This window comes from Bos javanicus, chromosome 26 (genome assembly GCF_032452875.1).
Source record: "Bos javanicus breed banteng chromosome 26, ARS-OSU_banteng_1.0, whole genome shotgun sequence".
Classification (NCBI taxonomy): Eukaryota; Metazoa; Chordata; class Mammalia; order Artiodactyla; family Bovidae; genus Bos; species Bos javanicus.
Window position 1 is genome coordinate 21,112,963 of NC_083893.1, and position 26,420 is coordinate 21,139,382.

The window sequence follows — 26,420 nt, forward strand, 5'->3', positions numbered from 1 at the left end:
CGTTAGTATACTGTATTGGTGTTTTTCTTTCTGGCTTACTTCACTCTGTATAATAGGCTCCAGTTTCATCCACTTCATTAGAACTGATTCAAATGTATTCTTTTTAATGGCTGAGTAATACTCCATTGGGTATATGTACCACAGCTTTCTTATCCATTCATCTGCTGATGGACATCTAGGTTGCTTCCATGTCCTGGCTATTATAAACAGTGCTGCGATGAACATTGGGGTACACGTGTCTCCTTCCCTTCTGGTTTCCTCAGTGTGTATGCCCAGCAGTGGGATTGCTGGATCATAAGGCAGTTCTATTTCCTGTTTTTTAAGGAATCTCCACACTGTTCTCCATAGTGGCTGTACTAGTTTGCATTCCCACCAACAGTGTAAGAGGGTTCCCTTTTCTCCACACCCTCTCCAGCATTTATTGCTTGTAGACTTTTGGATTGCAGCCATTCTGACTGGCGTGAAATGGTACCTCAGTATATCTGTGGTGGATTCATTTTGATATTTGGCAAAACTAATACAATATTGTAAAGTTTAAAAAAAAAAAAAAAACAACCTTCTGACTAATCCTGTTATCTTAAAACGCAAATTGTCGAAGTGGGTCTGTGTGTGTGTATTTAGTTGTGTCAGACTCTTTTAGACCCCATGGAACCTTGAGACATTCTTTTGATTTATTGTGATAACCAATTTAAAAACTATAACTCCTTTGCTAAAACTCGCTGGTGGGCACTCCTCATCCCCCTTCTGATGTCTATATCGGAAGCTTTCTCTGTCTCTTTTCATACTTTAATAAAACTGCTACACAAAAGCTCTTGAGTGATCAAGCCTGGTCCCTGGTCCTGAAGCTAAATCTCTTCCAGGAATCCGACATCGTTCACCATAAGCTCTCAGCTGTAAAGAATCGGCCTGCAAGCAGCAGATATGGGTTCAGTCTCTGGGTCTGGAAGATCCCCCTGGAGAAGGAAATGGCAACCTACTCCAGTATTCTTGCCTAGGAAACCTCATGGACAGGGGAGCCTGGTGGGCTACAATCCATGGGGTCGCAAGAGTTGGACATAACTTAGAGACTAAACCACCACCACCACCATTTCTTATGTGCCTAGAAAATGGCTCAAATGATACACACCAAACTGTTAATAGTGGTTAATAACAGTGGCCTTATTGGACTTTTTAAAACAAGGACTGTGTATTAGTTAACATTTCAATAAAGATGTTCCCAGAAATTTTTTTGGGGGGGTTGGAATTTTTTGTAAGGAATGAGGAAAAATACTATTTTACATTTTCCTGTTATACTTATCTTTTCAGACTCGGAGTACAGCAAAGCTCTTGTGTTTCTATAGTCTGAGGCCTTAGCTGGCTCTGGCTACCTCCTCCAACCCCTGCCTCCTCAAGGCTGAAAGCCAATGATGTTAAAACAAACAAGCCAGCAAACAGCAATGACTTTAGGCCTCTCTGGCATTGACTCTGGGTCTCCTCAGATGCAAACGCTTGCCTGCCTCTGGGAGCTGTGAACGTTCCCAGATTGCTCTGACCATTTCGCCCCCCACATCTTGCCATGGTCCAGAGCACCTGTTCACCACTGTATTCATCACACCATGACACTGTTGCTTTACATTTCTACCATCTTTCCTCCTTGAGGGCAGAGGATGAATCTCTGTATTTCAAACCCTTTTACAGTTGGCCTAGGGCCTGACATAGCGAAAGGTGAAAGTTAGTCATTCAGTCATGTCTGACTCTTTGAGATCCCATGGACTGTAGCCTGCCCAGTTCCTCTGTCCATGGAATTCTCCAGGCAAGAATACTGGAGTAGGTTGCTATTTCCTTCTCCAGGGGATCTTCCCCACCCAGGGATTGAACCCAGGTCTCAATTCTTTACCAGTTGAGCCACTAGGGAAGCCAGGACTTCATATATGTTTGAATGAGTCAATGTGTAAATACCCAGGCTCTTGCCCTTCATCTGAACTTTTTCCTAATAAGCTCTCTTTGTCTCATTTGTCCTTTTCCTCAATGTTGTGAAATAATTTGGTTTGACTAGCTTAGACTCATCCTCTAAGTCAGTGGTTCACAAACATTTTGTTCTCAAGAACCCCTGAAAGGGTCTCAGGATATATCCAGGTGTCCTTAGAGCACACCTTTGAGACCCACTGCCCTTTGCCTATTTCTGTGACTAGCCTCCACCCAGACTTGAGAATCTGCCTGAACTTAAAACCCTAGACTTTCTCCTGCCACCATCCCACACTGTAAAGAGATCATTATCAGTATTATTATAATCCCTTATCTACATACCGTATTACATACTTTACAAAGACCTTTCCCCTGCAACATCTCCGTATAGCTGGTCAGACATGGGGTGATTATTCCACCTTATCCACGAGCAGTTTCCTATGAATCATGAGGTTCAGAGTTATTTGACTAGCTCAGGTCATTTAGCTGGCAAGAGGCAGAGTCAGCACTCAGACTCATGCCTTATAAATATGAACTATGTGTTCTTCCTCTAGCCACTTACACTGGCAGTGCCCCAGATTTCATCAGCTAGTGGTGCCTGCACTTCTGCACTTGACTGAAGCATGGTCATGTTGCTGTTGTTGTTTAGTTGTTAAGTCATGTATGACTCTTTTGCCAGGATCCTCTGTCCATGGGATTTCCTAAGCATGAATATTAGAATAGGTTGCCATTTTCTTCTCCAGGGATCTTCCCGATCCAAGGATCAAACCTGTGTCTCCTGTATTGGCAGGTGGATTCTTTACCACTGACCCACCTGGGAAGCCTCAAGCATAGTCATAGTTCTGAAAAACCCTTTCCCTGATCCTAAGATCTAGCATTTAAATGTACGGTTTGTTTCTAGAGACCAGTGACAGCCCCCCAAATGGGAGTAAACTAAATGACAAGTTATCATTCAGCACTGGACTGTAGGATATGTCCAGACCCGCTGGTCTTATAATAGTGATCCAGGCCCTGGAAATTCCAGGGCACCAGGGAATTCTGCTACAGCAAACACAGATCAAAGCCTGCTGTGCTGTGCTATGCGTAGTCACTCAGTCATGTCTGACTCTTTGCAACTCCATGGACTGCAGCCTGCCAGGCTCCTCGGTCCGTGGGGGTTCCCTAGGTAAGAATACTGGAGTGGGTAGCCATGCCCTCCTCCAGGGCATTTTTCTAATCCAGGGATCGAACCCAGGTCTCCTGCATTGTAGGTGGATTCTACTCCCTGAGCCACTAGGGAAGCCCCAAAGCCTGCTGGTAGGGCCTAAATCTCTATCATTTAGGTTTACTTGACTCAGATCATCTCACTCTCGTACTGAAGGACATCTTAATTCTCTGGGTCTGGACGGGCCATGGTTAACTAAGTATGCTAGTAGAGGCATGCAATTATTATCCCACGGTCATCTTTTTTTTTTTTTTTGACTGTGCCAGGTCTTAGTTGTGACCAGCAAACTCCTAGCTGTGGCATGTGAGATCCAGTTCCCTAACCAGGGATCAAAACCCGGACCCCTGCATTGGGAGCATGGAGTCTTAGCCACTGGACCACCAGGGAAGCCCCCTCATGGCCATTCTTAATCTTTGGCAACCTCATCTGGAGGGCTAGTCTTTCTGATCCTTGCTAAGCATTATACTGGTATTTTCAAACAGATCTCAGGTTCTGGTGGGTTAAACTTTTCATTTCCGTATTTTCCAAATTTATGGAAATGATGTGGAATGACAACTGATATTTATTGAAAGGCTACTCTACGCCAAGCACCATATTAAGTACCTTTTTTGTTTTCCACTAGTCTCACAAAGCAGACATTATCCTCATTTGAAATACAAGGAAATCAAAGCCTCCATGGATTTAAATATCTTGACCTAGATCTTATCAAAGGCACATGTCTAATAACTGGTCTCACCATCATTTGAAGGAAGTCATCTTATTCCAGGTCCCATACTATCTCCATCACTACTGTGCCTTCACTAAGGTTATGATTCTGTATGACCAATTATCTTCTGCCATCATTACAGCCACATGGGGGCTCACCTAAAGATATTTCCTTAACCTCTAATATCTTTCTGTTCCTTTCTTTGTTAATTCTAGGGACACTCAGTTAAGAAAGCCATCTTCTATGAAGGTTTCTCAAAATATTAAAAATAAAATTATCATATGATCCAGTAATTTTATTTCTAGGTATTTATTCAAAGGAAATGAAATCTGTACATCCCTATGTTTACTGCAATATTATTTGCAATAACCAAGACACAGAAACACTGATGGATGAATGGATAGAGAAGGTGATGCGTGTATGTGTGTATGTAAAGAAAGAAACACTGTGTGACTTTACTTACTGGTAGAATCTTAAAAAACAAAGAAACCAAAAAACCAAACAAACAAAAAGAAAACCATCTCAACCTCCTGAACTCATAGATACAGAGAACAGATTGGTGGTTACCAGACACAGGAGGTGGGCAAAATGGGTGAAAGTGGTCAAAATGTAAAGATTTCCAGTTATAAGAAGTAAGTCTTGGGCCACAGGGCTGGTGACTATATTTGAAAAGCAGCTAAGAAAGTAGATCTTAAAAGTTCTCATTATAAGAAAAAAAAACTGTAATTATGTGTGCTGATAAACTAAACTTAACTACACTTACTGTGGTAATCCTTTAACAATATATAAGTATATCAGACCATCATGTTATACATCTAAAACTAAGACAATGGTACATTATCAATTGTATCTCAATCTAAAAAAAAAAAAAGACATATTCTTCCTAATCTCCAAGCTTACTCCAGCCTCTCCTGTTAGTGTAAGATTCCATCAGTCTACAGACAGAACCTTAAAATCTACTAAAAGAAAGCTGAGTGAACAGAGGCCGGCATTTCCTGACAACCAGTAGTGGATAAAGAGCATCCAATTGACATTAATTGGTGTGTAGATATAAGTCGCCAAAGGCCAACGGTCTTTGCCCTCCTCCACAGCTCCATGGTGACCAGACCCAGCCTTGTCTTGGCTCAGAGCTGCTTCTATTCGAGGGGAGTGAGGGACAGTCCCAGGTGTGCCTTTGAGATAACAATGCTGTCTCCTAAAACAAACAGCCATTGTTTCTACACAAAGACCTTCAATGTCTCCTCCGTCAACAAAAGGCTACAGCCATCCTGCCAAGAAGGCAAAAGGCTGGAAGCCCTTTCAGAAATAGCATGATGGTGGGCGGGAAGGGGAGGGGGCAGGAAGATCATTCTTAAGCACTTTCTCTGCCCAGAAATAGGAGTGACTCTACCCATCAGGAACCAGACTGAATTATTGATCATTCCTGGACTATTCATAATGACAATCATAACAGCTTTCTAAGCTGTGGAACGGAAATAATAGTATCTACTCCTTACAGGATTGCTGTCAGGATCAAATGAGATAACAGGTGTGAAAGCACAACTGATATGGTTATTATGTAAAGATTGATAGTTCACCCATAATGCCTCTATCAAAAAGACAGATTTATTTTAACCAGATGAGACTCCAAATACCCTGGTGTCTAGATCCACCCAGTTCCTGATCCAAAGCATAATGGAGAAGAAATGTAATTAGTATGGCTAACCACCCTGGTTTACTGGTGCCCATCCCAGGCCAAATTGCTGTGCAGGTGATAGGTGACCTAGCTGACTATTCTTTCCAGCCCCAGGAACCCACATCTTGGAAGTGAGCCCCTTGGTGGTTGGTCCCTCACCTAGGGTCTAATGTGCCAAACTTAACCCCCAATCTTCTTCCTTGCTCTTCTTAAAATGTATTTCTTATGCAATTTATACAAAAATAAACACATAATATATTAAAACATGAGAAAACTGTCCATCCTCACTAGTGACCAAAGACAAATAAATTAAGGCAAACTATACTGTTATGCCTATTTAATAATAAAAATTATAAATAAGAATATTCAATCTTATCAAAGTTGTGACAAAATTGGTGTGATCTTACAATGCTAGCAATATAATACATTTATATGATTGCTTACAGAGGCAAAATAACAACACATAGCAAGCACTAAGAAGACAGTCCTGTCTTTGGCATAGTAACCTCTCTCCCTGGAAATTCCAAGGAGGTAATTCAACAAAAGTGGTGAAAAAAAGCAGCAAGTATAGATATATTTACCTATTCTTGGCAAATACTGAAATAACAGGAGAAATGTTTTAGTTAACTGAGGTGTGACTGTAGTCATTAAAATGAAAATATGAAAAACACTTAGAAACATGAGGAACTATGATATAATTCCAAGTGAAAGCACACAATCTGATGTGAGGCAACATAACTTCATCAGTCATGTACTATGGTGTATGGCCCCCTTGTGACTCAGCTGGTAAAGAATCTGCCTGCAATGCACGTGACCTGGGTTCGATCCCTGGGTTGGGAAGATCCCCTGGAGAAGGGAAAGGCTACCCACTCCAGTATTCCTGCCTGGAGAATTCCATTCTAAACCCACAGAATACACAGCACCAAGAGTGAACCATAATGTGAAGTATGGACTTTGGATGATGACAATGTGGCAACATAACCTCATCAGTCATAACAGGTACCACCCTGGCTCTGTGTGTGTGGAAGTGAGAGGTCCTTCCACTATCTCCATAGTTTTGCCTTTTCCAGAATGTCATATAGTCAGAATCCTACAATATACAGTCTTTTCAGACTTGCTTCTTTCTTGAAAGGTACTTTTTTTACCAGCAGACTAAAAGTCCGAGTATTTGGAAATCCCCTTAGCACAAAGATAACTGCTATCAATGATTGTGTGAGGTTCTTTATACATTATCTCCATAAGTATTATTAGCCTTGTTCTACCAACAAGGAAGTACTTAAAATCACAAAACTAGTAAGGAGAAGCTGGCATCTGAATCTAGTTTTTCTGACTCCAATATCCTGATCTTTCCATTATGCCATAGCTTAATGCCAAATATGTGTCCTGTAGCAGCTGAACCTAGTCTCAGGAACTCATGGGGAAAAAAGCAAATTGATACAGTACATATCCAACCAGATGTCACGGCAGTTCTTAGAAGACAGCATCCTGATAGAACAATAGCCATTCTGCTTTATGCCAGATTCAATGGCTGGGACTTGCATCCCTATCCTTAGGCAGGAGAGTTTAGTCAGCACACTAACTAGCAAAATTAAAGTAGGCATAGTCTAGTGTTTCTTAACATTTTTTTGCATTGTACCCTAACCCAGGAGCCTCTTTAGACATTTTTTCCTAATCACCCTATACCCTAATTAAATTTTAATATCACATACATTTTCTACATTAGCTCATGTACTAGGGTCCTTTGGAGATCCAAAAGCTATAGAAATAGCTAAGCAGGGTTGTTTTGCCCTGAAGGCAACTATTTTCACCCCTTTGGGGGCTACACCATCCCCACTGAGAATATTTAGTCTAGTTGCAGATGGCCAGAGCTCAAGGAGGCTGAGTGAAGAAGCGAAGATGCTAGAAAGGTGAGGTCAGGACCCTGGAGAGCACCAAAGAAGCCCTACTGAGACCTTGTCAAAGGCTCTGTGTTACCTGAAAATTAGCCTGAAGCAAGGAAGGGGCTGTGAGAGGAGGGGGCCTAGGAAACTAGTATTAGTGATATTTTATTGCATGTTGTAGGAATCATCAGAATATGAAGACCTCCAAATTCTCTTTCAAAAGAAAGTTCTTGAGGGAGCTGGCAGTCTGTACTTATAAGTCTTTACAGGGTCCTCAGGATAATATTCCAATTACTTATTATACTTTATAAAGCCCTTCACAACACCCTCTGCTTAAACAGCTGGCCTTGTCTTCCTTTACACTTTGTTCTTCAAATCCCTGCTCCAGCCACACTGAGGCACTCTCACTAAACTATGCCCTCTGTCATTTCTGGGGCTTGGCACACATTATTCCCTTTTCCCAGAAACTTACTCATCTTCACCTTTCAGGGAGCAGAATTCTCCTCCTCATTCAGGTTTTAGTTCAGACATTACTTCCTCTGCCTGTCCTCATACATCCCTCAGTTCTGGAGTAACAGCATCACAGAACTCTGAACTGGTTGGATTGACTATGGAGTATTTTGTCCATTAGGGGTATCATATAGATCAGACCTGGAGACAAGCAATCAGGATGGTGAGCATTATGGAATATATATGCTAGGCATGGAGGTAATGACTCCATGGATCTTACTTCATGTATCTCATGTAATAATCCTATTGGATTGGGTAGGTATAGAAGAGAAAACGAAACCTCAAAGAAGTTAAGCTACCTACTCAAGGTCCCTCACCTGGTAAATGGTAGAACATGGTGTTTGAACCCAAGTCTGTGTAAATTCAGAGCCCATGCCTTCAGTCGCTGCATAATACCACTTCTGGAAACCATTTTATAATGACTGGCTTAGTGGGAAATTAGCAGGTATCTAATCCAGAGAACAGATCACCACATTCATTCACACAGCTGAAGAATTGTCACTTTGGAGAGTAACAGGGAAGTAGATGGCTCAATAGAAGGAAGTTCTCAAAAAGGAGAAGGTTGAGCCCCTGAAAGGCCCAGGGATCAGTCATCTCTGCATATCTCAGTCCAAGGTCTGGTCCAAGGTCTGGTACAGAAGGGGGAGCTCCGTGGATGGAAGGAAATAGGGCTGCCTCATGAAACAGTGAAACTCTCACGGATGCTCCACAGGGAGGATCAAGGAGAAAGGATTTCTATCTCTTTGAACTAGATGACCTGTAAAGCTCCTGGCCACTCAAAGTTTCTGTGATCATTGGATTGAGTCTATGACTCAGACTTTGGCAAGTTACAGACCACCTAGTATTCGGCAGTGTGTTGGGATCTCAAAAAGTGGAGAATGTGAGCGGATGGACTACTGGGCTCTGAGAACTGTAGCTTCCCACCCAGAAGCCAGAATGGTTCACTCTAACTCTGGGGATCCAGAAACCTCCCGATCTTGCTCTGGAAATAGAGACATTCTAGTCATTTATAAAGAAAGGCTCTGCCTGCATGTTACAGCTGCTGTCATAGGATCTGAAAACAGAGAGAAACACTCCTTCCTGGCAGATGGTTGAGACAAAAAGACAGTATGTCAACAAATGAATTTCTGACAGTCATTTGCTGAGAGGAATAAAATGGGTCCCACAAAACATACCCTGGGTCGACTTGCTCCCCACATGCTCTGTCTCCTTTCACTCCATGCTGATGGCCTATGGCAAACACAGAGCTACCCTCCTCTCCCCAAAGAATGAGTCCCAACCAAGTCCAACCAAAACAAGTGCTCAGCTTTCCTAGAGGGCTCATATAAATGTGGGTGGCTCACAAACATGATGACATTTTTAACCAAAATTATATTATCAGATCTTCAGATTCTACTTGCAGAATATTTATGCAACCTAGAAAGAGCAGAGACTTCTGTGAGGTATGTGCTGTGCTGTGCTCAGTTGCTCAGTCATGTGCAACTCTTTGCCTCCCTGTGGACTGTAGCCCACCAGGCTTCTCTACCCATAGGGATTCTCCAGACAAGAATACTAGACTGAGTTGCCATACCCTCCTCCAGGGGATCTTCCCAACCCAGGCATCGAATCCAGGTCTCCTGCATTGCAGGGAGATTTTTTTTTTTTTACCATCTGAGCCACCAGGGAAGCCCAAGAATACTGAAGTGGGTAACCTAACCTTTCTCCAGGGTATCTTCCCGACCCAGAAATTGAACTGGGGTCTCCTGCATTGCAAGTGGATTCTTTAAGCTGAGCTACCAGGGAAGCCCTCTGTGAGGTATAAAGTCATCTGGTAATGGAGGCACCTTAGCTGTATGATCTAAGCTGCAGCTTCAAGTCAACACACACGTACCCACACAACTCTATCAAACTAACCAAAATGCACTTGTGTGAGAACTTAAAGCAGCAATTAACTAAGTACAAAGCACACTTACCTATAGGCCTTATAGCATCTGTTCAATCCATCTTTATCACTAACTCCAGTTCTTCCATGACTCACTGATCTAGCTTTTCACTTGCTTCTCTCAAGGGACAGACCAAACCTTCCCAGCTTATATCTATAGATAGAGTTTCAGATAAGCTTCCCTCCATACCTGTGGCATGGTGCTCTCTCACATGGGAGAATCTTAGCTGCACTGATTACAATACCATTTGCACCTTTAACCCTTTTATTAGGGAGGTGAGTTCTAAGGCATGCCTGAATCTTTTTCTTCCCGCCTCCAAAGAAATGTAGATCAAACCTAGTCTATGATAACTATGTGAAACCCACTAAACTATTTTTTTCTGAACAGAAAAGAGTGTCACCCACTCTTTACAGAAGGTTAAAAACTTCCACCTACCAACAGAGAGCAGTGGTTGCTAAGTCAGTACCAAGAACTTGATCTTAAAAAGTGTATTCCCCTAAAAACGAAACAGACAAACAAAAAAGTGGATTCCCCCTTGTAACTTTCGACAAAGCAATTTGTATGACGTTTTCCCACAGTCTGCCTTTTTCTCCTGAACTCAGTGACATGTTCTTTTTAATTAAAAGGCCTGAAGCTGGAAAAGTATAAAATAGAATGTTATTATTGATATAAAGATCCTGGGACACGGTCTGCTCACACAAGTGGTAGAGGCTGTCCCCACAGACGCTGCCCACAGAGGTGTGTACACAGTTGCTGTACACACAGGTGCTGATCACACACAGATGTACACAGAGACAAACGTTACTCACAGAGACAGATGTCCACCAGGAACACGACGTATAGCAAAAGCTCCCGCAGGGTGGTCTTGACATACAGCTCCCGGTTCTCAGCTGTGTTCTCAGTCAAGGTCGTTCCCCAAAGTCCTAAAGGGAGGGAGATGTCCAGAATTCCCACAGCAGGGTTCCTTCCAGTTACCCCACAAACTAATCCCTGGAATTTATGCTTGTTTCCACCCCAGGCCCTTTTCCCATCACCTTACCTCAGGTGGGGCAGGCTAGGGTATCATCACATCCATGTCTTCCCTCAAACTAGCTCCCATATATGCTTCTCGGTCCCCAAGAGATGACCGTGCCAGGCTTTCCCTCTGAGAGACCACCACACTAGCCTCTGTACTCTGGGGCATTCAGATCTGATACAGACAGTTCACAAACCCCATCTCCTTCCCAAAGCCTCAGCTGGCCCCTTCTCCCGACCCCAGTATCTCAGGAGGTGCCTCCCCCCACCAGGCACCTCTGATGCCGTGACAGATGCGAAGGCAGCAGCTGGACACCAGGGTCCTGTGTGCCTTCTCCTGGGGTCCATCTTCAGGCTGCTTGGGTTGGGGTTGAGACAGCACTGCACTGGAGATGGTGCAGATCTTGAGGGTCCCTCGAGGGGAGGGGGGGCCGCTATAGGTGGGGTTGTCCCAGGCTCCACTCCCCAGCTCTTGTAGCTCCTGCTCCTCGGGGCTTCCCACAGCATTCATGGGGGATGAGGCAGGGGACCTGGCACCTCAGGTACCCACTCTCACCTGGAAAAAGAGAGAACAAAGACACAGGTTAGCCTAGCCAGCAGAGGGCAAAGGGAAGGGAATGTGAGAGCAGCTGGTCTCCTGCAGCCTCTGCCTCCAGCCTTTTGTAGGGGGAGTCTGTGCCCGCTGCGGGGAGGGAGCAGAGGAGGTGGAGGGTGGGGAATGACCGTCAGTGCTGTGTCAGGGGCTCTCTCTCCCCTCAGCAAGTGCAGGGGACAAGAAGAAAGAGGGTGGGAGGGAGCTGGGAGGCAGGGGTTTGATGGGGAAATAGGAAGGTGTGGAGACTGGGTTTGGAAGGAAGGTGGGGCAAGAGAGGTGAACACTGTGGGGAGAGCAGGGCTGCTTGCAGATGGGGCCTGGGAGGGATGCTTCCCCCCCTGGTAGAAGAGGTAATGAAAAAGCAGTAGGTGGGGCTGGGAGCAGAGGGAGGCTTTGGAACTTCACTGCAGGTCTGAACTCATTTCCACTAAAAGCTCCTGAAAAGGCCACCATGGATCAGAGTGCGGACCCAGGCCAGGCACAGGGACTGAAAAGTGCTGCCTCCCTCCAGGCCCAGTCAATGGTGTCTGAGGCTCTGTTATGGTCTCGCCTGGAGCTGAGCCCTGGTGGGGTGAAGAAGGGGGGCTCTCCTCCCTCATTCCACCCTCACAGCTGGGGGCAAGGATCGTGAGAGGAGGTCCCCCTGTTTCAGACCCTTATGTGATAGGGTCTCTGACCGCAGATGAGGAGGGGGAACGCCTGCAGAGGTTCAGATCACCTGAATCCTTTTTTCTGAGGTCTGTCCTCTTAGATGGTCCACACTCTAGCTTACAGCTGAGCTATACTGCCAGAAAGGTCTTCCTGCAGGGTGCAGAGCTGTTTAGGGAAGAGGCTAAGCACTGATTGGGAAGACGGACCAGAGAGCAAAGGGCAAGGGCTGTGTGACCTGGGATTCCTTAAGGGGAGTGTACATCTGGACCCAGCTCAGCTGACAAGCTTATCTTCAGTTCAGTTTAGTCGCTCAGTCGTGTCCGACTCTTTGCGACCCCATGAATCACAGCACGCCAGGCCTCCCTGTCCATCACCAACTCCCAGAGTTCACCCAGACTCACGTCCATCGAGTCAGTGATGCCATCCAGCCATCTCATCCTCTGTCATCCCCTTCTCCTCCTGCCTCCAATCCCTCCCAGCATCAGAGTCTTTTCCAATGAGTCAACTCTTCGCATGAGGTGGCCAAAGTACTGGAGTTTCAGCCTGAGCATCATTCCTTCCAAAGAAATCCCAGGGCTGATCTCCTTCAGAATGGACTGGTTGGATCTCCTTGCAGTCCAAGGGACTCACAAGAGTCTTCTCCAACATCACAGTTCAAAAGCATCAATTCTTCGGTGCTCAGCCTTCTTCACAGTCCAACTCTCACATCCATACATGACTACTGGAAAAACCATAGCCTTGACTAGACGAACCTTTGTTGGCAAAATAATGCCTCTGCTTTTGAATATGCTATCTAGGTTGGTCATAACTTTCCTTCCAAGGAGTAAGCATCTTTCAATTTCATGGCTGCAGTCACCATCTGCAGTGATTTTGGAGCCCAGAAAAATAAAGTCTGACACTGTTTCCACTGTTTCCCCATCTATTTCCCATGAAGTGATGGGACTGGATGCCATGATCTTCGTTTTCTGAATGTTGAGGTTTAAGCCAACTTTTTCACTCTCCACTTTCACCTTCATCAAGAGGCTTTTGAGTTCCTCTTCACTTTCTGCCATAAGGGTGGTGTTATCTGCATATCTGAGGTTATTGATATTTCTCCCAGAAATCTTGATTCCAGCTTGTGTTTCTTCCAGTCCAGCGTTTCTCATGATGTACTCTGCATATAAGTTAAATAAGCAGGGTGACAATATACAGCCTTGATGTACTCCTTTTGCGGGCCTAGAGGAGCTATCCCACGTTGAAGGTCAGGAGGGGCAGCAGTGAGGAGATACCCCTCGTCCAAGGTAAGGAGCAGCGGCTGTGCTTTGCTGGAGCAGCCGTGAAGAGATACCCCACACCCAAGGTAAGAGAAACCCAAGTAAGACGGTTGGTGTTGCAAGAGGGCATCAGAGGGCAGACACACTGAAACCATACTCACAGAAAACTAGTCAATCTAATCACACTAGGATCACAGCCTTGTCTAACTCAATGAAACTAAGCCATGCCCGTGGGACAACCCAAGACGGGCGGGTCATGGTGGAGAGATCTGACAGAATGTGGTCCACTAGAGAAGGGAATGGCAAACCACTTCAGTATTCTTGCCTTGAGAACCCCATGAACAGTATGAAAAGCTTATCTTAGCCTCTGCTTAACGCTGGACCTAGAACAGTGAGCAGGAGCGCAAAATGCAGCAGGAGCAATAGCAAGGCTGATTGGCTTTTTCCCCCTAATCTTAGGTTTCTGAATCAAAACCCTGGCAAGGACCCCCAGAGATCCTTGCCTGTGCCTAGCTCCAGCCCTGAGCAAGGGCCCCAGCTTGCCTACAGGCATGCGCTGTGGCTCAGAGCAGGGCGCGCCCTACAGGTGCAGATGCTTACCTCCTCCTTGCTGGCTGGAGTGGGGGCTGCCCTCTCTCCTGCTCTTGACTCCCTCTCTGGGCTATTCTACTGCTGTTCTGGCCTGAAGCCCACCCACCTTTGTGCTCAGTAAAACATCAGCCTGGTGGAAGTGAGCAGTCTTAGGTATCCCCACAAAGAGATCCTGAGTCCAGACAACCCAGGGCTGGGCTCAGCTCCTCATGAGTGTACTTCAGCATCTGAGACAGCAGCTGTCCTACCCCCGGGGCCTGCTGCATGGCTGCCCCACCCCAGCCCGGGACACTGTGAAGGGAATGAACTCTCCATCTGAGCTGTAGCTGACTGGGCTGTAGCAACTCTGTGAGCTCTCACAGACAGAAGAGTTCCCCTCTTTGCATTTTACTGGTTAATGAGACACATTCCAAGGTGATGGTTTTCTTTGGGAAGACAAAAGATCAGGACTCGGGCCTGTACTGCCCATCTGCTCTGAAACCATCTGACAGCGAAGGAACAGGAGTTTCTACCTCTCACCCACAGGCTTTTCAAACAATTGCAAAAGGACCCTTGGCCTGCAAAACTGAGCTCTGGGACAGAGGCGATGGACAGGAAGCTAGAGTCCAAAGAAGTGGGGAGAGGAAATGGAGATGGTTTCTGATTCCTTTGGGTGATTTTATATCCTAAAGGAGGCTTATGATCAGCAGGGGTTTGGATGGACTCAAGGAGGTTCATCACATGACAGGTCCCAGGCCCCAGGGAGCTTAAGGCCAGGGATATGGGACCTGTCTTGGTCACCTACCTGGCCAACGTGTTTCCCTGCTCAGTCCTGAGCACTCCCCATGGAGTATAATCTATAAGGCCCACAGTGGGCACAGGTTATGCAACAGAGCTTGAGAAATTTTCTCAAAAGCCATTCTGCATTCTTAGGATGTTAAATCTTACTCAAGAAGTTGCAAATGTGGTAATAAAGTGGGATCTCCTGATGATTTCATGACCAGCAGTTCTCCATGCCCTCCAGCTCCTACTGGCACTTGACTTTGCTCTGTTAAAAAAAAACAACTGATTTCAGGGGAGTCCTGTGGCTCAGACTGCCTCTTATCGGCTCAGCAAAACCCAAGGGGCTTGACCTTGAAACCAAAACTCCCGGGTTTAACTCTTGGCTGAAAAACACACTGATCAGATGGTTCTGGGCAACAATAAGAGTCCCTCTGAGGCTCTGTTTACCTATCTGCAAAGTGTTGATAATAAGGCCTGTCCTGCTAAACTTAAGGATTATTTTAGAACTGAAATAGAAGTCTTTATAATCTGTGCACTATAAAGCACACAACGAATTTAATAATCCTGGCATTACATCCACCCTAGTGCAGTTCAGACACAGCAGTTCGTGGTTAAGATAGACACCTTCAGCCAGGACTCTGTTGTCATTGCCCCCTGAAGGACAAGTGGGGTCCAAGAACTCTCTGTGTCCACACCCATTCCACTTCAGCTGACACCAACAGAATGGAATGCTAGCATTTCACCTCAAAAGTATTATACAAGTAGTCTTTAAATGAAAGCACCTCTTAGAAGTGTTTTATAACCACATGACAAGCCTTGTTACTCATTCCAACCAAAAGTACCTCTTTGTCATGAAGCCTCTTAGCCACTTGGAGACTTGGTCCCATTGCTTCAGTGAGACAAAAGTTTTGGTCACACGTTCTCCTCATGCAGTCAGCAGGAAGAGGGTTACCCATGCCTGCCACCAGCGCACCCCTTTTCACAGCCTCCCCATCCCAGCCAGCTTCTCCAGGGCTTCCGGGATCTGATAGGCCTTGACAAAGACTGTAGGCATCAAAGTCTACAAGATGGAATCTTGTGGTCCATCTCCTTACAAGTTTTCCTTGGAAGTTCCTCTGAGATAGAACACTTTCCATACTTTAGAAAAAGGAATTCTAGGGTGATCCACAGTCCAGTTTCTACAGGGAGAAGCAAGCTGCAAACCACCTTCTGTACTCGACATAGTGACTCAACCTTTTTCACCCCAATAGACATAAACAGTAAGAAACCTTTTATAAGTAACAGTGGCTCACTATGGCAATGATTCTCAATGGAAGACGCTGGAAATCACTTATCTATAAGAAAGAAGCCTGGTATAAGAGCTTAACCTTCACTGATGCACCACCACAGTCATCTGCCTGGTAAAAATACTGACATTTGAGTAGCCCAAGATTTCAACAACAAACATACATGGTGGATCAAGCAAAGCAAGCTGAGTGAGCTAAGCCAAAGGGACTCCTCCCCTGCCTTTTCCATGTAACAAACACCACAGCACTACACCAGAGGGCCTCCATGAGCCCCAGCTTCTCCATAATACATTAACGTGAACAAGTCAGTTCAGTTGGAAGGTCCAGGTATATGAAGTCCCGTAGCAGCTGTCCCAGCCCAGACAGCAAGAAAATAGCCTCTGTCTTATTTCATCAGACACCTCACAGAGAGGCTGGACGTGACCCACCTCTTCATTAAAAGGACCCACGTTAGCCTTTTCATCCTTTCCTTTTACCTCCCTGATTTCAGAGTCCTTCTGGAATACATTTTGCATCTTCCATCTCTCTAAAAGGAATCCTTATGAATGAGACCCTCAGCTTCCCTCCCATTTCTAAAGGATCCCCCTGGACATTGTTGTCCATCTGCCCATACCTTCTACAGGGGTTTAGACAGATGGAGGAAAGCAATCAAACCTAGGTGGTAAGAGACAGATGACACACCTAGGTGGTAAGAGACAGACGACAGTATCTCCAAAAACAAGAGAGTTAGGGCTTCCCTGGGGGACCCGTGGTTAAGACCCTGCATGCCACGCAGTTCAGCCAAAAAATAAAGAGGTTGTCACTTGACTAAGCCCTAGAAAATGGATCTGAGCTCACATGTCCTGACATAATCCATTAGCAGCTTCCTTTCTAGGCAGAGCTCCTGCTGTGGCAGGCAGGGTTCTTCAGCTGGTGCATTAGTGGACTGTTAACCAGGCCACCTGCTTGAGGGGGTGGATTAGGGAAGGAAAGAGCTCCACCTGAGTAGGAGACATCAGGCTAGAAAGAGAGAGGAGGAGAGGAGAAAGAAAGGCATGAGAGGGCAAGGAGATGGAGGATAGAGAGGCTCGGGGAAGAGGACGTGAGAGAATGTGGTTCTTCTCCTGAGAGCCACTCACCACATTTCACATGAGGCACTTCGACTGACTGTCCCAAGCCTGGGAAGAGGCGAGACTGGAGCCCCAGGGCAGGTCCCTCGGGGTTCACTCTTCCAGCATCACCTCAGGCTCTCAGGGCAGACATTCACCATACCTCCTTGTCCCTCCCTCTGAGAGCCCCATTAGAGAAGCCACATCTTTTTCCATCCTGAGTTCTCATTCTAATCATAATTCACTCCACAGATGTTTACTGAAATAGCAAAGGCGATCCTTAGGGCCACCTGCCCCATGAAATTTAGACTCTGGTGAGGAAGATAAACATCAAACAAATATACAGATAATTGATGGTTTATCATCATAAAAAGTACTGCAAGGGAGAAGCAACAGGTGCTTTGTGGCTCTGCAGCAGGAGATCCAACGTTCTGAGGTCAGTGAGGAATGGAATGATGATTCCTATCTCTCTGCCCGCTTCTTGTCCCTGCAGCGCACTACAGTTTCTGAGAGGCAGACATGTTTTACTGATAGTACGCATAAGGAAACAGACCAAGTTAAAAGACCAAACGAGAAGAAAGTTACAACACTGCAAGAAATATTAAAACTTACAGTCATCTTTGTCCCTCATGGTCACTGGAATGGGAGCTGAGCTAAGCTTGAATTACTCATGCCTTAGCTTCTTTCCAAAAACAGGGAATCCAACCACTTTTTCACTCCTGAAATTGGTTATCTCTTCAAAAGCTGAAAAAGAGACAAATGAATAAAAGAGCTAGAGTAACTGGTGAAACTACAAATTGATTAAAATTTCCTGAGGTGATGGTTATAAAGCTGTATACTTATTGCCAAACTCAGTAAGTGGTACACATTAAATAAATACAGCTTTTTGTATGGCAATCACACCTCAATAAAGGTCAATCGTTTTTCAAAATTTTTTTAAAAAAACTTCCTGAACAGGAATTTAGAACCAAGAACTTTCTTTTCTTTTGTTCCACTGGCCCTGTTATCTCAAATCGAGCAATCTACCTTGGTATCTCTATCAGCGTGATTGATAACAGTTATTAATTTTTTAAAAAGCTGGAAAAGAGGAAGCCCAAATATCCAACAATAGAAAAAAGATCAAATAAATTAAGACACATTCACATTATGGATTGTTGTGCAGAAATTAGCAATATTTTTGAATAACATTTAATGTTGTAAGAAAAAGCTCATGTATGTTATGTTAAAACTTCTGGCATATACATGTACAGAATTCAAATTTTCTCTGTATATACTTAGATATATGCATCAAAAAAAAGGACTAATACTGAAAAATAAAAATATTTAGTAATGGCAGCTCTGGATGGTGTGATTATAGATGCTTATTGTTTTGCTAATTTTTTCTACAATGATTATGAGTACTTTCGTACTCGGAAAAAATAATAATTTTCCTTGCCAGGGAAATCTCATGGACAGAGAAGCCTGGCAGGCTACAGTCCATAGGGTCGCAAAGAATCGGACACGACTGAAGCGACTGAGCACAGCACAATAAGGTATCAGTTCAGTTCAGTTCAGTTCAGACGCTCAGTCGTGTCCGACTCTCTGCGACCTCATGAATTGCAGCACTCCAGGCCTCCATGTCCATCTCCAGCTCCCGGAGTTCACTCAGACTCACGTCCATTGAGTCAGTGATGCCATCCAGCCATCTCATCCTCTGTCGTCCCCTTCTCCTCCTGCCCCCAGTCCCTCCCAGCATCAAAGTCTTTTCCAATGAATCAACTCTTCGCATGAGGTGGCCAAAGTATTGGAGCTTCAGCTTCAGCATCAGTCCTTCTAGTTACCACTGAACCACAATGTCAGATACTTTACTGTGTATTAATATGATCTCAGTTAACTCTCATACAATTAGCTTTTCATTATCTCTATTTTACAGGTGGAAGAAAACCGAGGATCAGAGAGAGAACTTAACGGTGGCGTCAGGCTTCCAAATGGGGTCTGATGACAGTGGTAATGACTTCCTGCATGTCACCCTGCAGGGGCAGCAGTGTGTACGAAGCCAGGCAGGTGGGAAGTTGAAAGTAAGTCTCTTTTGGAAGAACAAGCCCACTTTGGCTGGAGTATAGAAAGGGAGCCTGGAAAGAGGGCTGGGAGAAAATATGGAAGGCCTCATATACCAGCCATTTTATTTATTAGGCAACAGAAAGACAAACAAAGCATCTGAACAGAGTAACTACATTAAAGCTATATTTTATGGAAAACAGTCTGACAACAGGATAGGTTGGTTTGGGGAGAGACTGGAAGCAAGCAAATCAGTTGGAAAATTACTGTGTTAGCTCAGGGACAGATAATGAAAGTATGAATTTCATTCGGTGAAATAAGATTAGAAAGGAAAGGAAAGATATATGAGAAGTCTCTTAGGTGGCATCTGCTGGGATTACAATGCACCTGAAGGAATGTGAGGTGCAAGGGAGAGAAATCAGAGGCAGATCTAAGGTCTCAAACCCGGACAACTGGAAGAGTGGTGATGTTATTACAAGGTGGGTAGGGAGATGGAGCAAAAGAGGAGTGAGTTTCAGTAGGAAGGTGATGAATTTGGCTTTAAGCATATTTGAGCCTAGTGTTAAGATGACGAAATATGAGAGGCTGTTGAACAATTTGGGCTGAAGTTTAAGAGGGCAATAAAGACTACGGACAGTAATATGGGGATTGTGTGCCTAGAAGTTTATTGGAGCCACAGGAACAGTTAAGATTGCCAAAGGATTAGACTGAATAAAGAAAGAAAAGAACTTGAGTTGGAGGATGGAAGAGGAGCCAAAAGGGAGAAAGAGTCATTAGAGACAGGAGGAGGACCAGAGATTTTCAAGACACGAAAGTCAGAGGAAGAGTGTTTGAAGAAGTGGGCGCTGATGGATGGTATCAAATGGTGTTAAAAGGTCAAGAATTCCGATAAAAGCTTCTGGATGTTTAGACTAGAATCTCTCAGGAGACCTTGAAAAGTGAGGAGGCTAGAGATGCCTGATTTGGAGGAGCAGGGGTGTAAAGGTTAAAGAGTGGGTGGCAAGGCAATGAATGAAGTGGCTCCATTTAACTGCACATGTAAATTTACTAAGTATTTGAGTGCCTGCTGGGTGAGCTCCTTGCACATCTGCTTTGGGATGTCCCAAGAAACCGAAGGAAATGGCAACCCACTCCAGTGTTCGTGCCTGGAGAATCCCAGGGATGGCGGAGCCTGGTGGGCTGCCGTCTATGGGGTTGCCATGGACAACGACTAAGCGACTTAGCAGCAGCAGCAAGAAACCAAAACCAACCATCCTCATCTTCATGTTCTAAAAGCTTCAGTTCATAATATCTGAAACAAACCCAACATTGTAAATCAACTATCCTCCAAATTAAAATTAAAATTCTTCTATTTTTTCCTTTTAAAAATAAAAATTATTTTAAATAAAATAGAAGTTTCAGTTCATTCCAACGCCTCTTCTGGTGCTGAATTTTAAAAACAGCTTTATTGAGATATAATTCACAGATCATACAGTTTACCCATTTAAGTATACAAGCTAGTGATTTTTAGTATCTATACAGATGTCCAACCGTGGTGCTGACTTTAAAGGATAAACATTTGAATCTGGAATTCAATTCTTATAATTTATGCTGTAAATGAGGGAGCCGCTGCTGCTGCTAAGTCGCTTCAGTCGTGTCCAACTCTGTGCGACCCCATAGACGGCAGCCCACCAGGCTCCCTCGTCCCTGGGATTCTCCAGGCAAGAACACTGGAGTGGGTTGCCATTTCCTTCTCCAACGCATGAAAGTGAAAAGTGAAAGTGAAGTCGCTCACTTGTGTCCGACTTTTAGCGACCCCATGGACTGCAGCCTACCAGGCTCCTCCATCCATGGGATTTTCCAGTCAAGAGTACTGGAATGGGGTGCCTTTGCCTTCTCCGAAATGAGGGAGAGGGGATCCCAAGGCCCAGAATAGATTCTTCACTCCCACCTTCTTGAGCAGAATCACAGAGCAGAGTGGGAAGGCACAATGGTGCTTTGCCTAAAATGTCCACCAGGTGGTAGCAGTACCCTTGCCCAGTTTGAAAGGCTGTGTACTCAGAGAGTCTCCAACCTAGGGACTGTTTCTCTCCTGCTCCTTCCTGTTACTTATTCTTTTCTGCTTGGTAACTCTGCTAACAAGTCCTAACCCACGGGGATTTATCATTCTGGAGGCATGGTAGCTTTTTGTGTTAATCTGTGTCCTCTGAGAAGCAGAAGCCAAGAATAAAGCTTGTGAGGGGTTTTAGTGTGGGAAACGCTTGCAAGTGAAAGTAGGGAGTGCGCCTAGAAATGCTAGGAGAGTTGTCAGACTAGAATGTCAGTCTGACCCCAAATGAAGAAGAGAGAGTAGGAAAGTTGGTGTGGAGCCTCCTGCAGTATAGTTAGTCTCAGAAACGTTGGCCAAGACCTTCAGGGAGCCCAAACAAACCACCGGGAGAATTCTGTGTCTTCCAGGAAGAAGCCTGCCTTAGTATCCCTGCTAAGCTCGATTATTGGCTGGGCTGCTCACCTATAAGTGCCCCAGGTGGAGGCTCTTGGTCAATTATCCCACCAGTAGATGGAAATCTGTAAGGCCTGTTTTCATGGCCTCCACACCTTCTTTTGGAAAAGGAACAGCCTCGGCCCTCAGGTACAAAATGAAGCAGGCCAAGGCTAAGAGAATTCTGCCAAGAGAACACACTGGTTATAGCAAACACTCTCTTCCAACAACACAAGAGATGACTCTACACATGGACATTGTCAGATGGTCAATACTGAAATCCGACTGAATATATTCTTTGCAGCCAAAGATGGATAAACTCTATACAGTCAGCAAAAACAAGACCTGGAGCTGACTGTGGCTTAGGTAATGAGCTCCTTATTGCAAAATTCAGGCTTAAATTGAAGAAAGTAGGGTAAAACACTACATCATTCAGGTATGACCTAAATCAAATCCCTCATGATTATCGAGTGGAGGTGATGAATAGATTCAAGGGGATTAGATCTGGTAGACAGACTCCCTGAAGAACTATGGGCAGAGGTTCATAACATTGTACAGGAGGGGGTGACCAAAACTACCCCCAAGGGAAAAAAATGCAAGAAGGCAAAATGGTTGTCTGAGGAGGCCTTACAAATAGCTGAGAAAAGAAGAGACGCGAAAGGCAAAGGAGAAAGGGAAAGATATATCCAACTGAATGCAGAGTTCCAGAGAATATCAGGGAGAAATAAAAAAGCCTTAAGTGAACGATGCAAAGAAATATAGTAAAACAATAGAATAGGAAAAACTGGAGATCTCTTCAAGAAAATTAGAGATGCCAAGGGAACATTTCATGCAAAGATGGACATAATAAAGGACAGAAATGGCAAGAAGAGAACAGAAGCAGAAGAAATTAAGAAGAGGTGGCAAGAATACACAGAAGAACTATACAAAAAAAATATTAATGATCCAGATAACCATGATGGTGTCGTCATTCACCTAGAGCCAGATATCCTGGAGTGTGAAGTCAAGTGGGCCTTAGGAAGCATTACTACAAACAAAGCTAGTGGAGGTGATGGAATTCCAGCTGAGCTATGTCAAATCCTAAAAGATGATGCTGTTAAAGTGCTGCACTTAATATGCCAGGAAACTTGGAAAACTCAGCAGTGGCCACAGAACTGGAAAAGATCAGTTTTCATTCCAATTCCAAAGAGAGGCAATGCCAAAGAATGTTCAAACTATAGGACACCTGCACTCATTTCACATGCTACCAAGGTAATGTTTAAAATCCTTCAAGCGAGGTTTCAACAGTATGTGAACTGAGAACTTCCAGATGTACAAGCTGGATTTATAAAAGGCAGAGAAACAAACCTGAGATCAAATTGCCAACATTCATTGGATCATTAAAAAAGCAAGAGAATTCCAGAAAAACATCTTCTTCATTGACTACATGAAAGTCTTTGACTGTATGGATCACAACAAACTGTAGAAAATTCTTAAAGAAATGGGAATACCAGACCACCTTACCTGTCTCCTAAGAAACCTGTATGCAGGTCAAGAAGCAACAATTAGAACCTGACATTGAACAACAGACTGGTTCCACGTTGGCAAAGTAGAACACCAAGGTTGTATATTGTCACCCTGCTTATTTAAATTCTATGCAGAATTCAACATGCAAAATGCGGGCTGGATGAATCCCAAACTGGAATTAAGATTGCCAGGAGAAATATTAACAATCTCAGATATGCAGATGATACCACTCTAACAGCAGAAAGCCAAGAGGAAGTAAAGAGCCTCTTGATGAAGGTAAAAAGAGGTGAGTGAAAAAACTGACTTAAAACTCAACATTCAAAAAACTAAGATCATGGCATCCAGTCCCATCACTTCATGGCAAATAGAAGGGGAAAAAGTGGAAACAGTGGCAGATTTTATTTTCTTGGGCTCCAAAATCACTGCAGATGGTGATTGCAGCCATGAAATTAAAAGATGCTTACTCCTTGGAAGGAAAACTATGACCAACCTAGACAGCATATTAAAAAGCAGAGATATCACTTTGTCACCAAAGTCAGTCTAGTCAAAGCTATGGTTTTTCCATTAGTCATGTATGGATGTGAGAGTTGAACCATAAAGAAGGCTGAGTACCGAAGAACTGATGCTTTCCAATTGTGGTGCTTGAGAAGACTCTTGAGAGTCTCATGGACAGCTAGGAGACCAAACCAGTCAATCCTAAAGGAAATCAACCCTGAATATTCATTAGAAAGACTGATGTTGAAGGTGAAGCTCCAATATTTTGGCCACCTGATGCAAAGAGCTGACTTATGGGAAAAGACCCTGATGCTGAGAAAGATTGAAGGCAGGAGGAGAAGGGGACGACAGAGGATGAGATGGTTGGATGGCATCACCGACTCAATGGATATGAGTTTAAGCAAACTCCAGGAGATAGTGAAAGACAGGGAAACCTGGTGTGTTGCAATCCATGGGGTCGCAAATTGTCGCAATTTAGAGACTGAACAACAGCCCCCAGTAGTCTCCACCAAGGGCCATCTGTGTTCCCCACCTCTGAGGGGGGCAGTTCAATCCCCACTTCACACCTCTTGTGCTGACTTCATGCCCCACTCCCCAACCCCTCCCCCAGTGACCATCTCCTCCCACGTGCTGCATGCTGCATCCAATTCTCCACTTTCCTGGATGAATCCAAGTACTATACCCTCCCAAGAAAGCCCTACCTTTTCGAGGCCCCTGCCTTTGGCACCTTCTTGCTTATAAGCTCTCGAAAACTGAAGGAGGTAATGGGATTAACTGGGTATTGGCTTCAGCTCTGACCCACAGGCCCAGGTGCCAGTCTGGCCCAGCAGGAGACAGGTTGACCAGCACCAGGGCCCATCCCTTTCTCGGGGTCCTGCTGTCTCAGATGACCCTCCCCTGGCACCAGAGTTGTCAGTATGTTCTGGCCTCTGCCAAGGCCAAGTACATAACAGGGCAGCCATAGCTTTGCCAAGTGGTCCAGAGGGCCAGGTAGCTCTTGGGGGCCAGGAAGAAGTTGGCATTTGCCCACAGAAAGCAGAAGTTTGGGGAGAAGGGTGTTAGGGAAGAAGACTTGTGGGTGCCCAGCGTGACAGGGACTTACCACGTCAGTCGCCTTCGAGGGCTGCCCTGAGTGCCGAGGGTTTACTGTGCTCGGACCTCTGGGCTTTGCCCTTCTCTCCCTTGGCTGGTCCTCAGCTGAAAGACAGGCTTGGCAGGAATGGGCTGAATACAGTTGGCTCTCTGGGGTGCTGCTTCAAAGAAGCACATGGGGAAAGCAAGGATTCTACAAGAACATGTCTGGGCCAGGTCACATTGCAAACGCAGAGTGCCTTATGGAAATGGGAGGAAGTAACTTGGGAGTTTAAAAGGGAATCCAGGCAACCCCAGGCATGGGAGCAGCAGAGAATGGCCTGGCAATCTACCCCAATTGCATCATTTACACCTAGATGACAAAGAGGAAGCTGAGGGCAAGTGTGGGATTTCCCCTTTTCCCTCTTGGGCAGAGAGAGATGGAGAAGAAAGGTGGAGATGGGGAATGAAATGAAAGGAAGACACCTCCAGGTGATGTGGAAGGTGATGGTGGTGGGGTGGGCTTCCAGACTGTAACCTGCCCAGGGGCCCGGACCTTAGTTCCAGGGTTGATGGAACCAGGATGGGGGCAATGGGACTAGCAAGACTCCTTTCCACTCCCCACTCAGCACATTTGTTCCATGCTTGGAATGAACTCCTTGCTAGACAAATCTATGAAGTATCTACCCACCCCTAGGCAAAGGGAACTGATATGTCCCCCCCACATTACCCCTACCCTAATAGCCCCAGACTGATACAGCTTTCTGAGCCTTGTAACATAGTCTAACTATATCAATAAATATTAGTAGTTTGTCAAAGCACCCAGGCCAGTGCACAGGAATAGACACTCAAAAAATTGCTAAATGAGTCTGTCTCAGGCCCATTCTCTCCTTTAACCAGTTCTAGGGGCACTTCGGGTAGGAGCCTCCCCTGAACCCATTCCCCATTTAACATGGTACGTTTATACCCTGCTGTCATTAGATGTTATCCTGCCCAGCTGGCTACTGGATATTGTCCTGTTTCCTTTGGAAAGCTGTGAGCTCCCCGGGGGCAGCTTCGGAGCCTTGGCTGCATTCTCCATCACCTCCCCGCTGCCCACCACCACCCCTGCACAAAAGAGAACTAAGAGTCCACGGAGCACTGTGAAGGCTCAGTCAACACGCAATCCTCAGGTGGATACACTGGCTCAGAGGGAGTGGCTGCGGGGAGGAGGCACCAAGGGAAGCCTGACTTGGGACACAGACAGCTGCCCTCTGGCCCGTGCAGCCCTGCTGTACCCGGCTCAACTGCTGTGTCAGTGCAAAGCGGGGTGACATCAGCTGTGGAAGAGGTTACTATCAGGCAAAGGGAAGGGCAGGGGAGAGCAGGCCAACCGCCTGTGGAGGCCAGAGGCTGGATCAGCTGGGGAGAGGGTGCCTCATGGGGGCTGGGTTCGGGTAGGGGCCTGCAGGGAACAACAAGGAGGGAGGGAGAGATGCAAAAGAGAGGTGTTGAGGGCATGGAATGGTTAAGGCCTCTAACCTTCCACCTGTAGGACAGAGGGAACATTGATTTGGAATTCTGGAAGACAATGAGACTCCCCTTAGCCACTACACGAAGCAAGCGGGGCACACCTCTCTCTGACCACAAAAGCAAGGCTGGGGCATGCCCTCTCTTCTCCATTCAGCTCAGAACAGAGTCAGGGCAAGAAAGGCTTTCCTTCCAGCTCAGGTATTTGTTATTGGAGACCCTGGGCCTGTCCTTCTTTCTGCCCACCACAGATGAAATGC

General features: G+C 45.3%; 1 protein-coding gene across 12 annotated transcripts in view; it reads right to left on the reverse strand.

Annotated features, from left to right (window-relative positions):
• Window positions 1–26,420, reverse strand: part of PKD2L1 (polycystin 2 like 1, transient receptor potential cation channel) — a 74,462-nt gene that overhangs the window by 39,769 nt on the left and 8,273 nt on the right. For 8 of the 12 annotated variants that reach the window (XR_009733782.1, XR_009733780.1, XR_009733781.1 and 5 more), the window contains 3 exons: window positions 17,694–17,825; window positions 11,132–11,411; window positions 10,651–10,764 (listed from right to left, as the gene is read on the reverse strand). Coding sequence is in view for 3 of the 12 variants with exons in the window: in XM_061403110.1 (XP_061259094.1) it covers window positions 10,651–10,764; window positions 11,132–11,366 (349 nt within the window). In the remaining 9 variants the exon portion in view is untranslated. Of the gene's footprint in view, window positions 1–10,650; window positions 10,765–11,131; window positions 11,412–14,872; window positions 14,973–17,693; window positions 17,826–24,682; window positions 25,380–26,420 lie in introns of those variants that run through there. The other 4 variants (XR_009733778.1, XR_009733783.1, XM_061403111.1 and 1 more) reach the window with 4 other exon arrangements.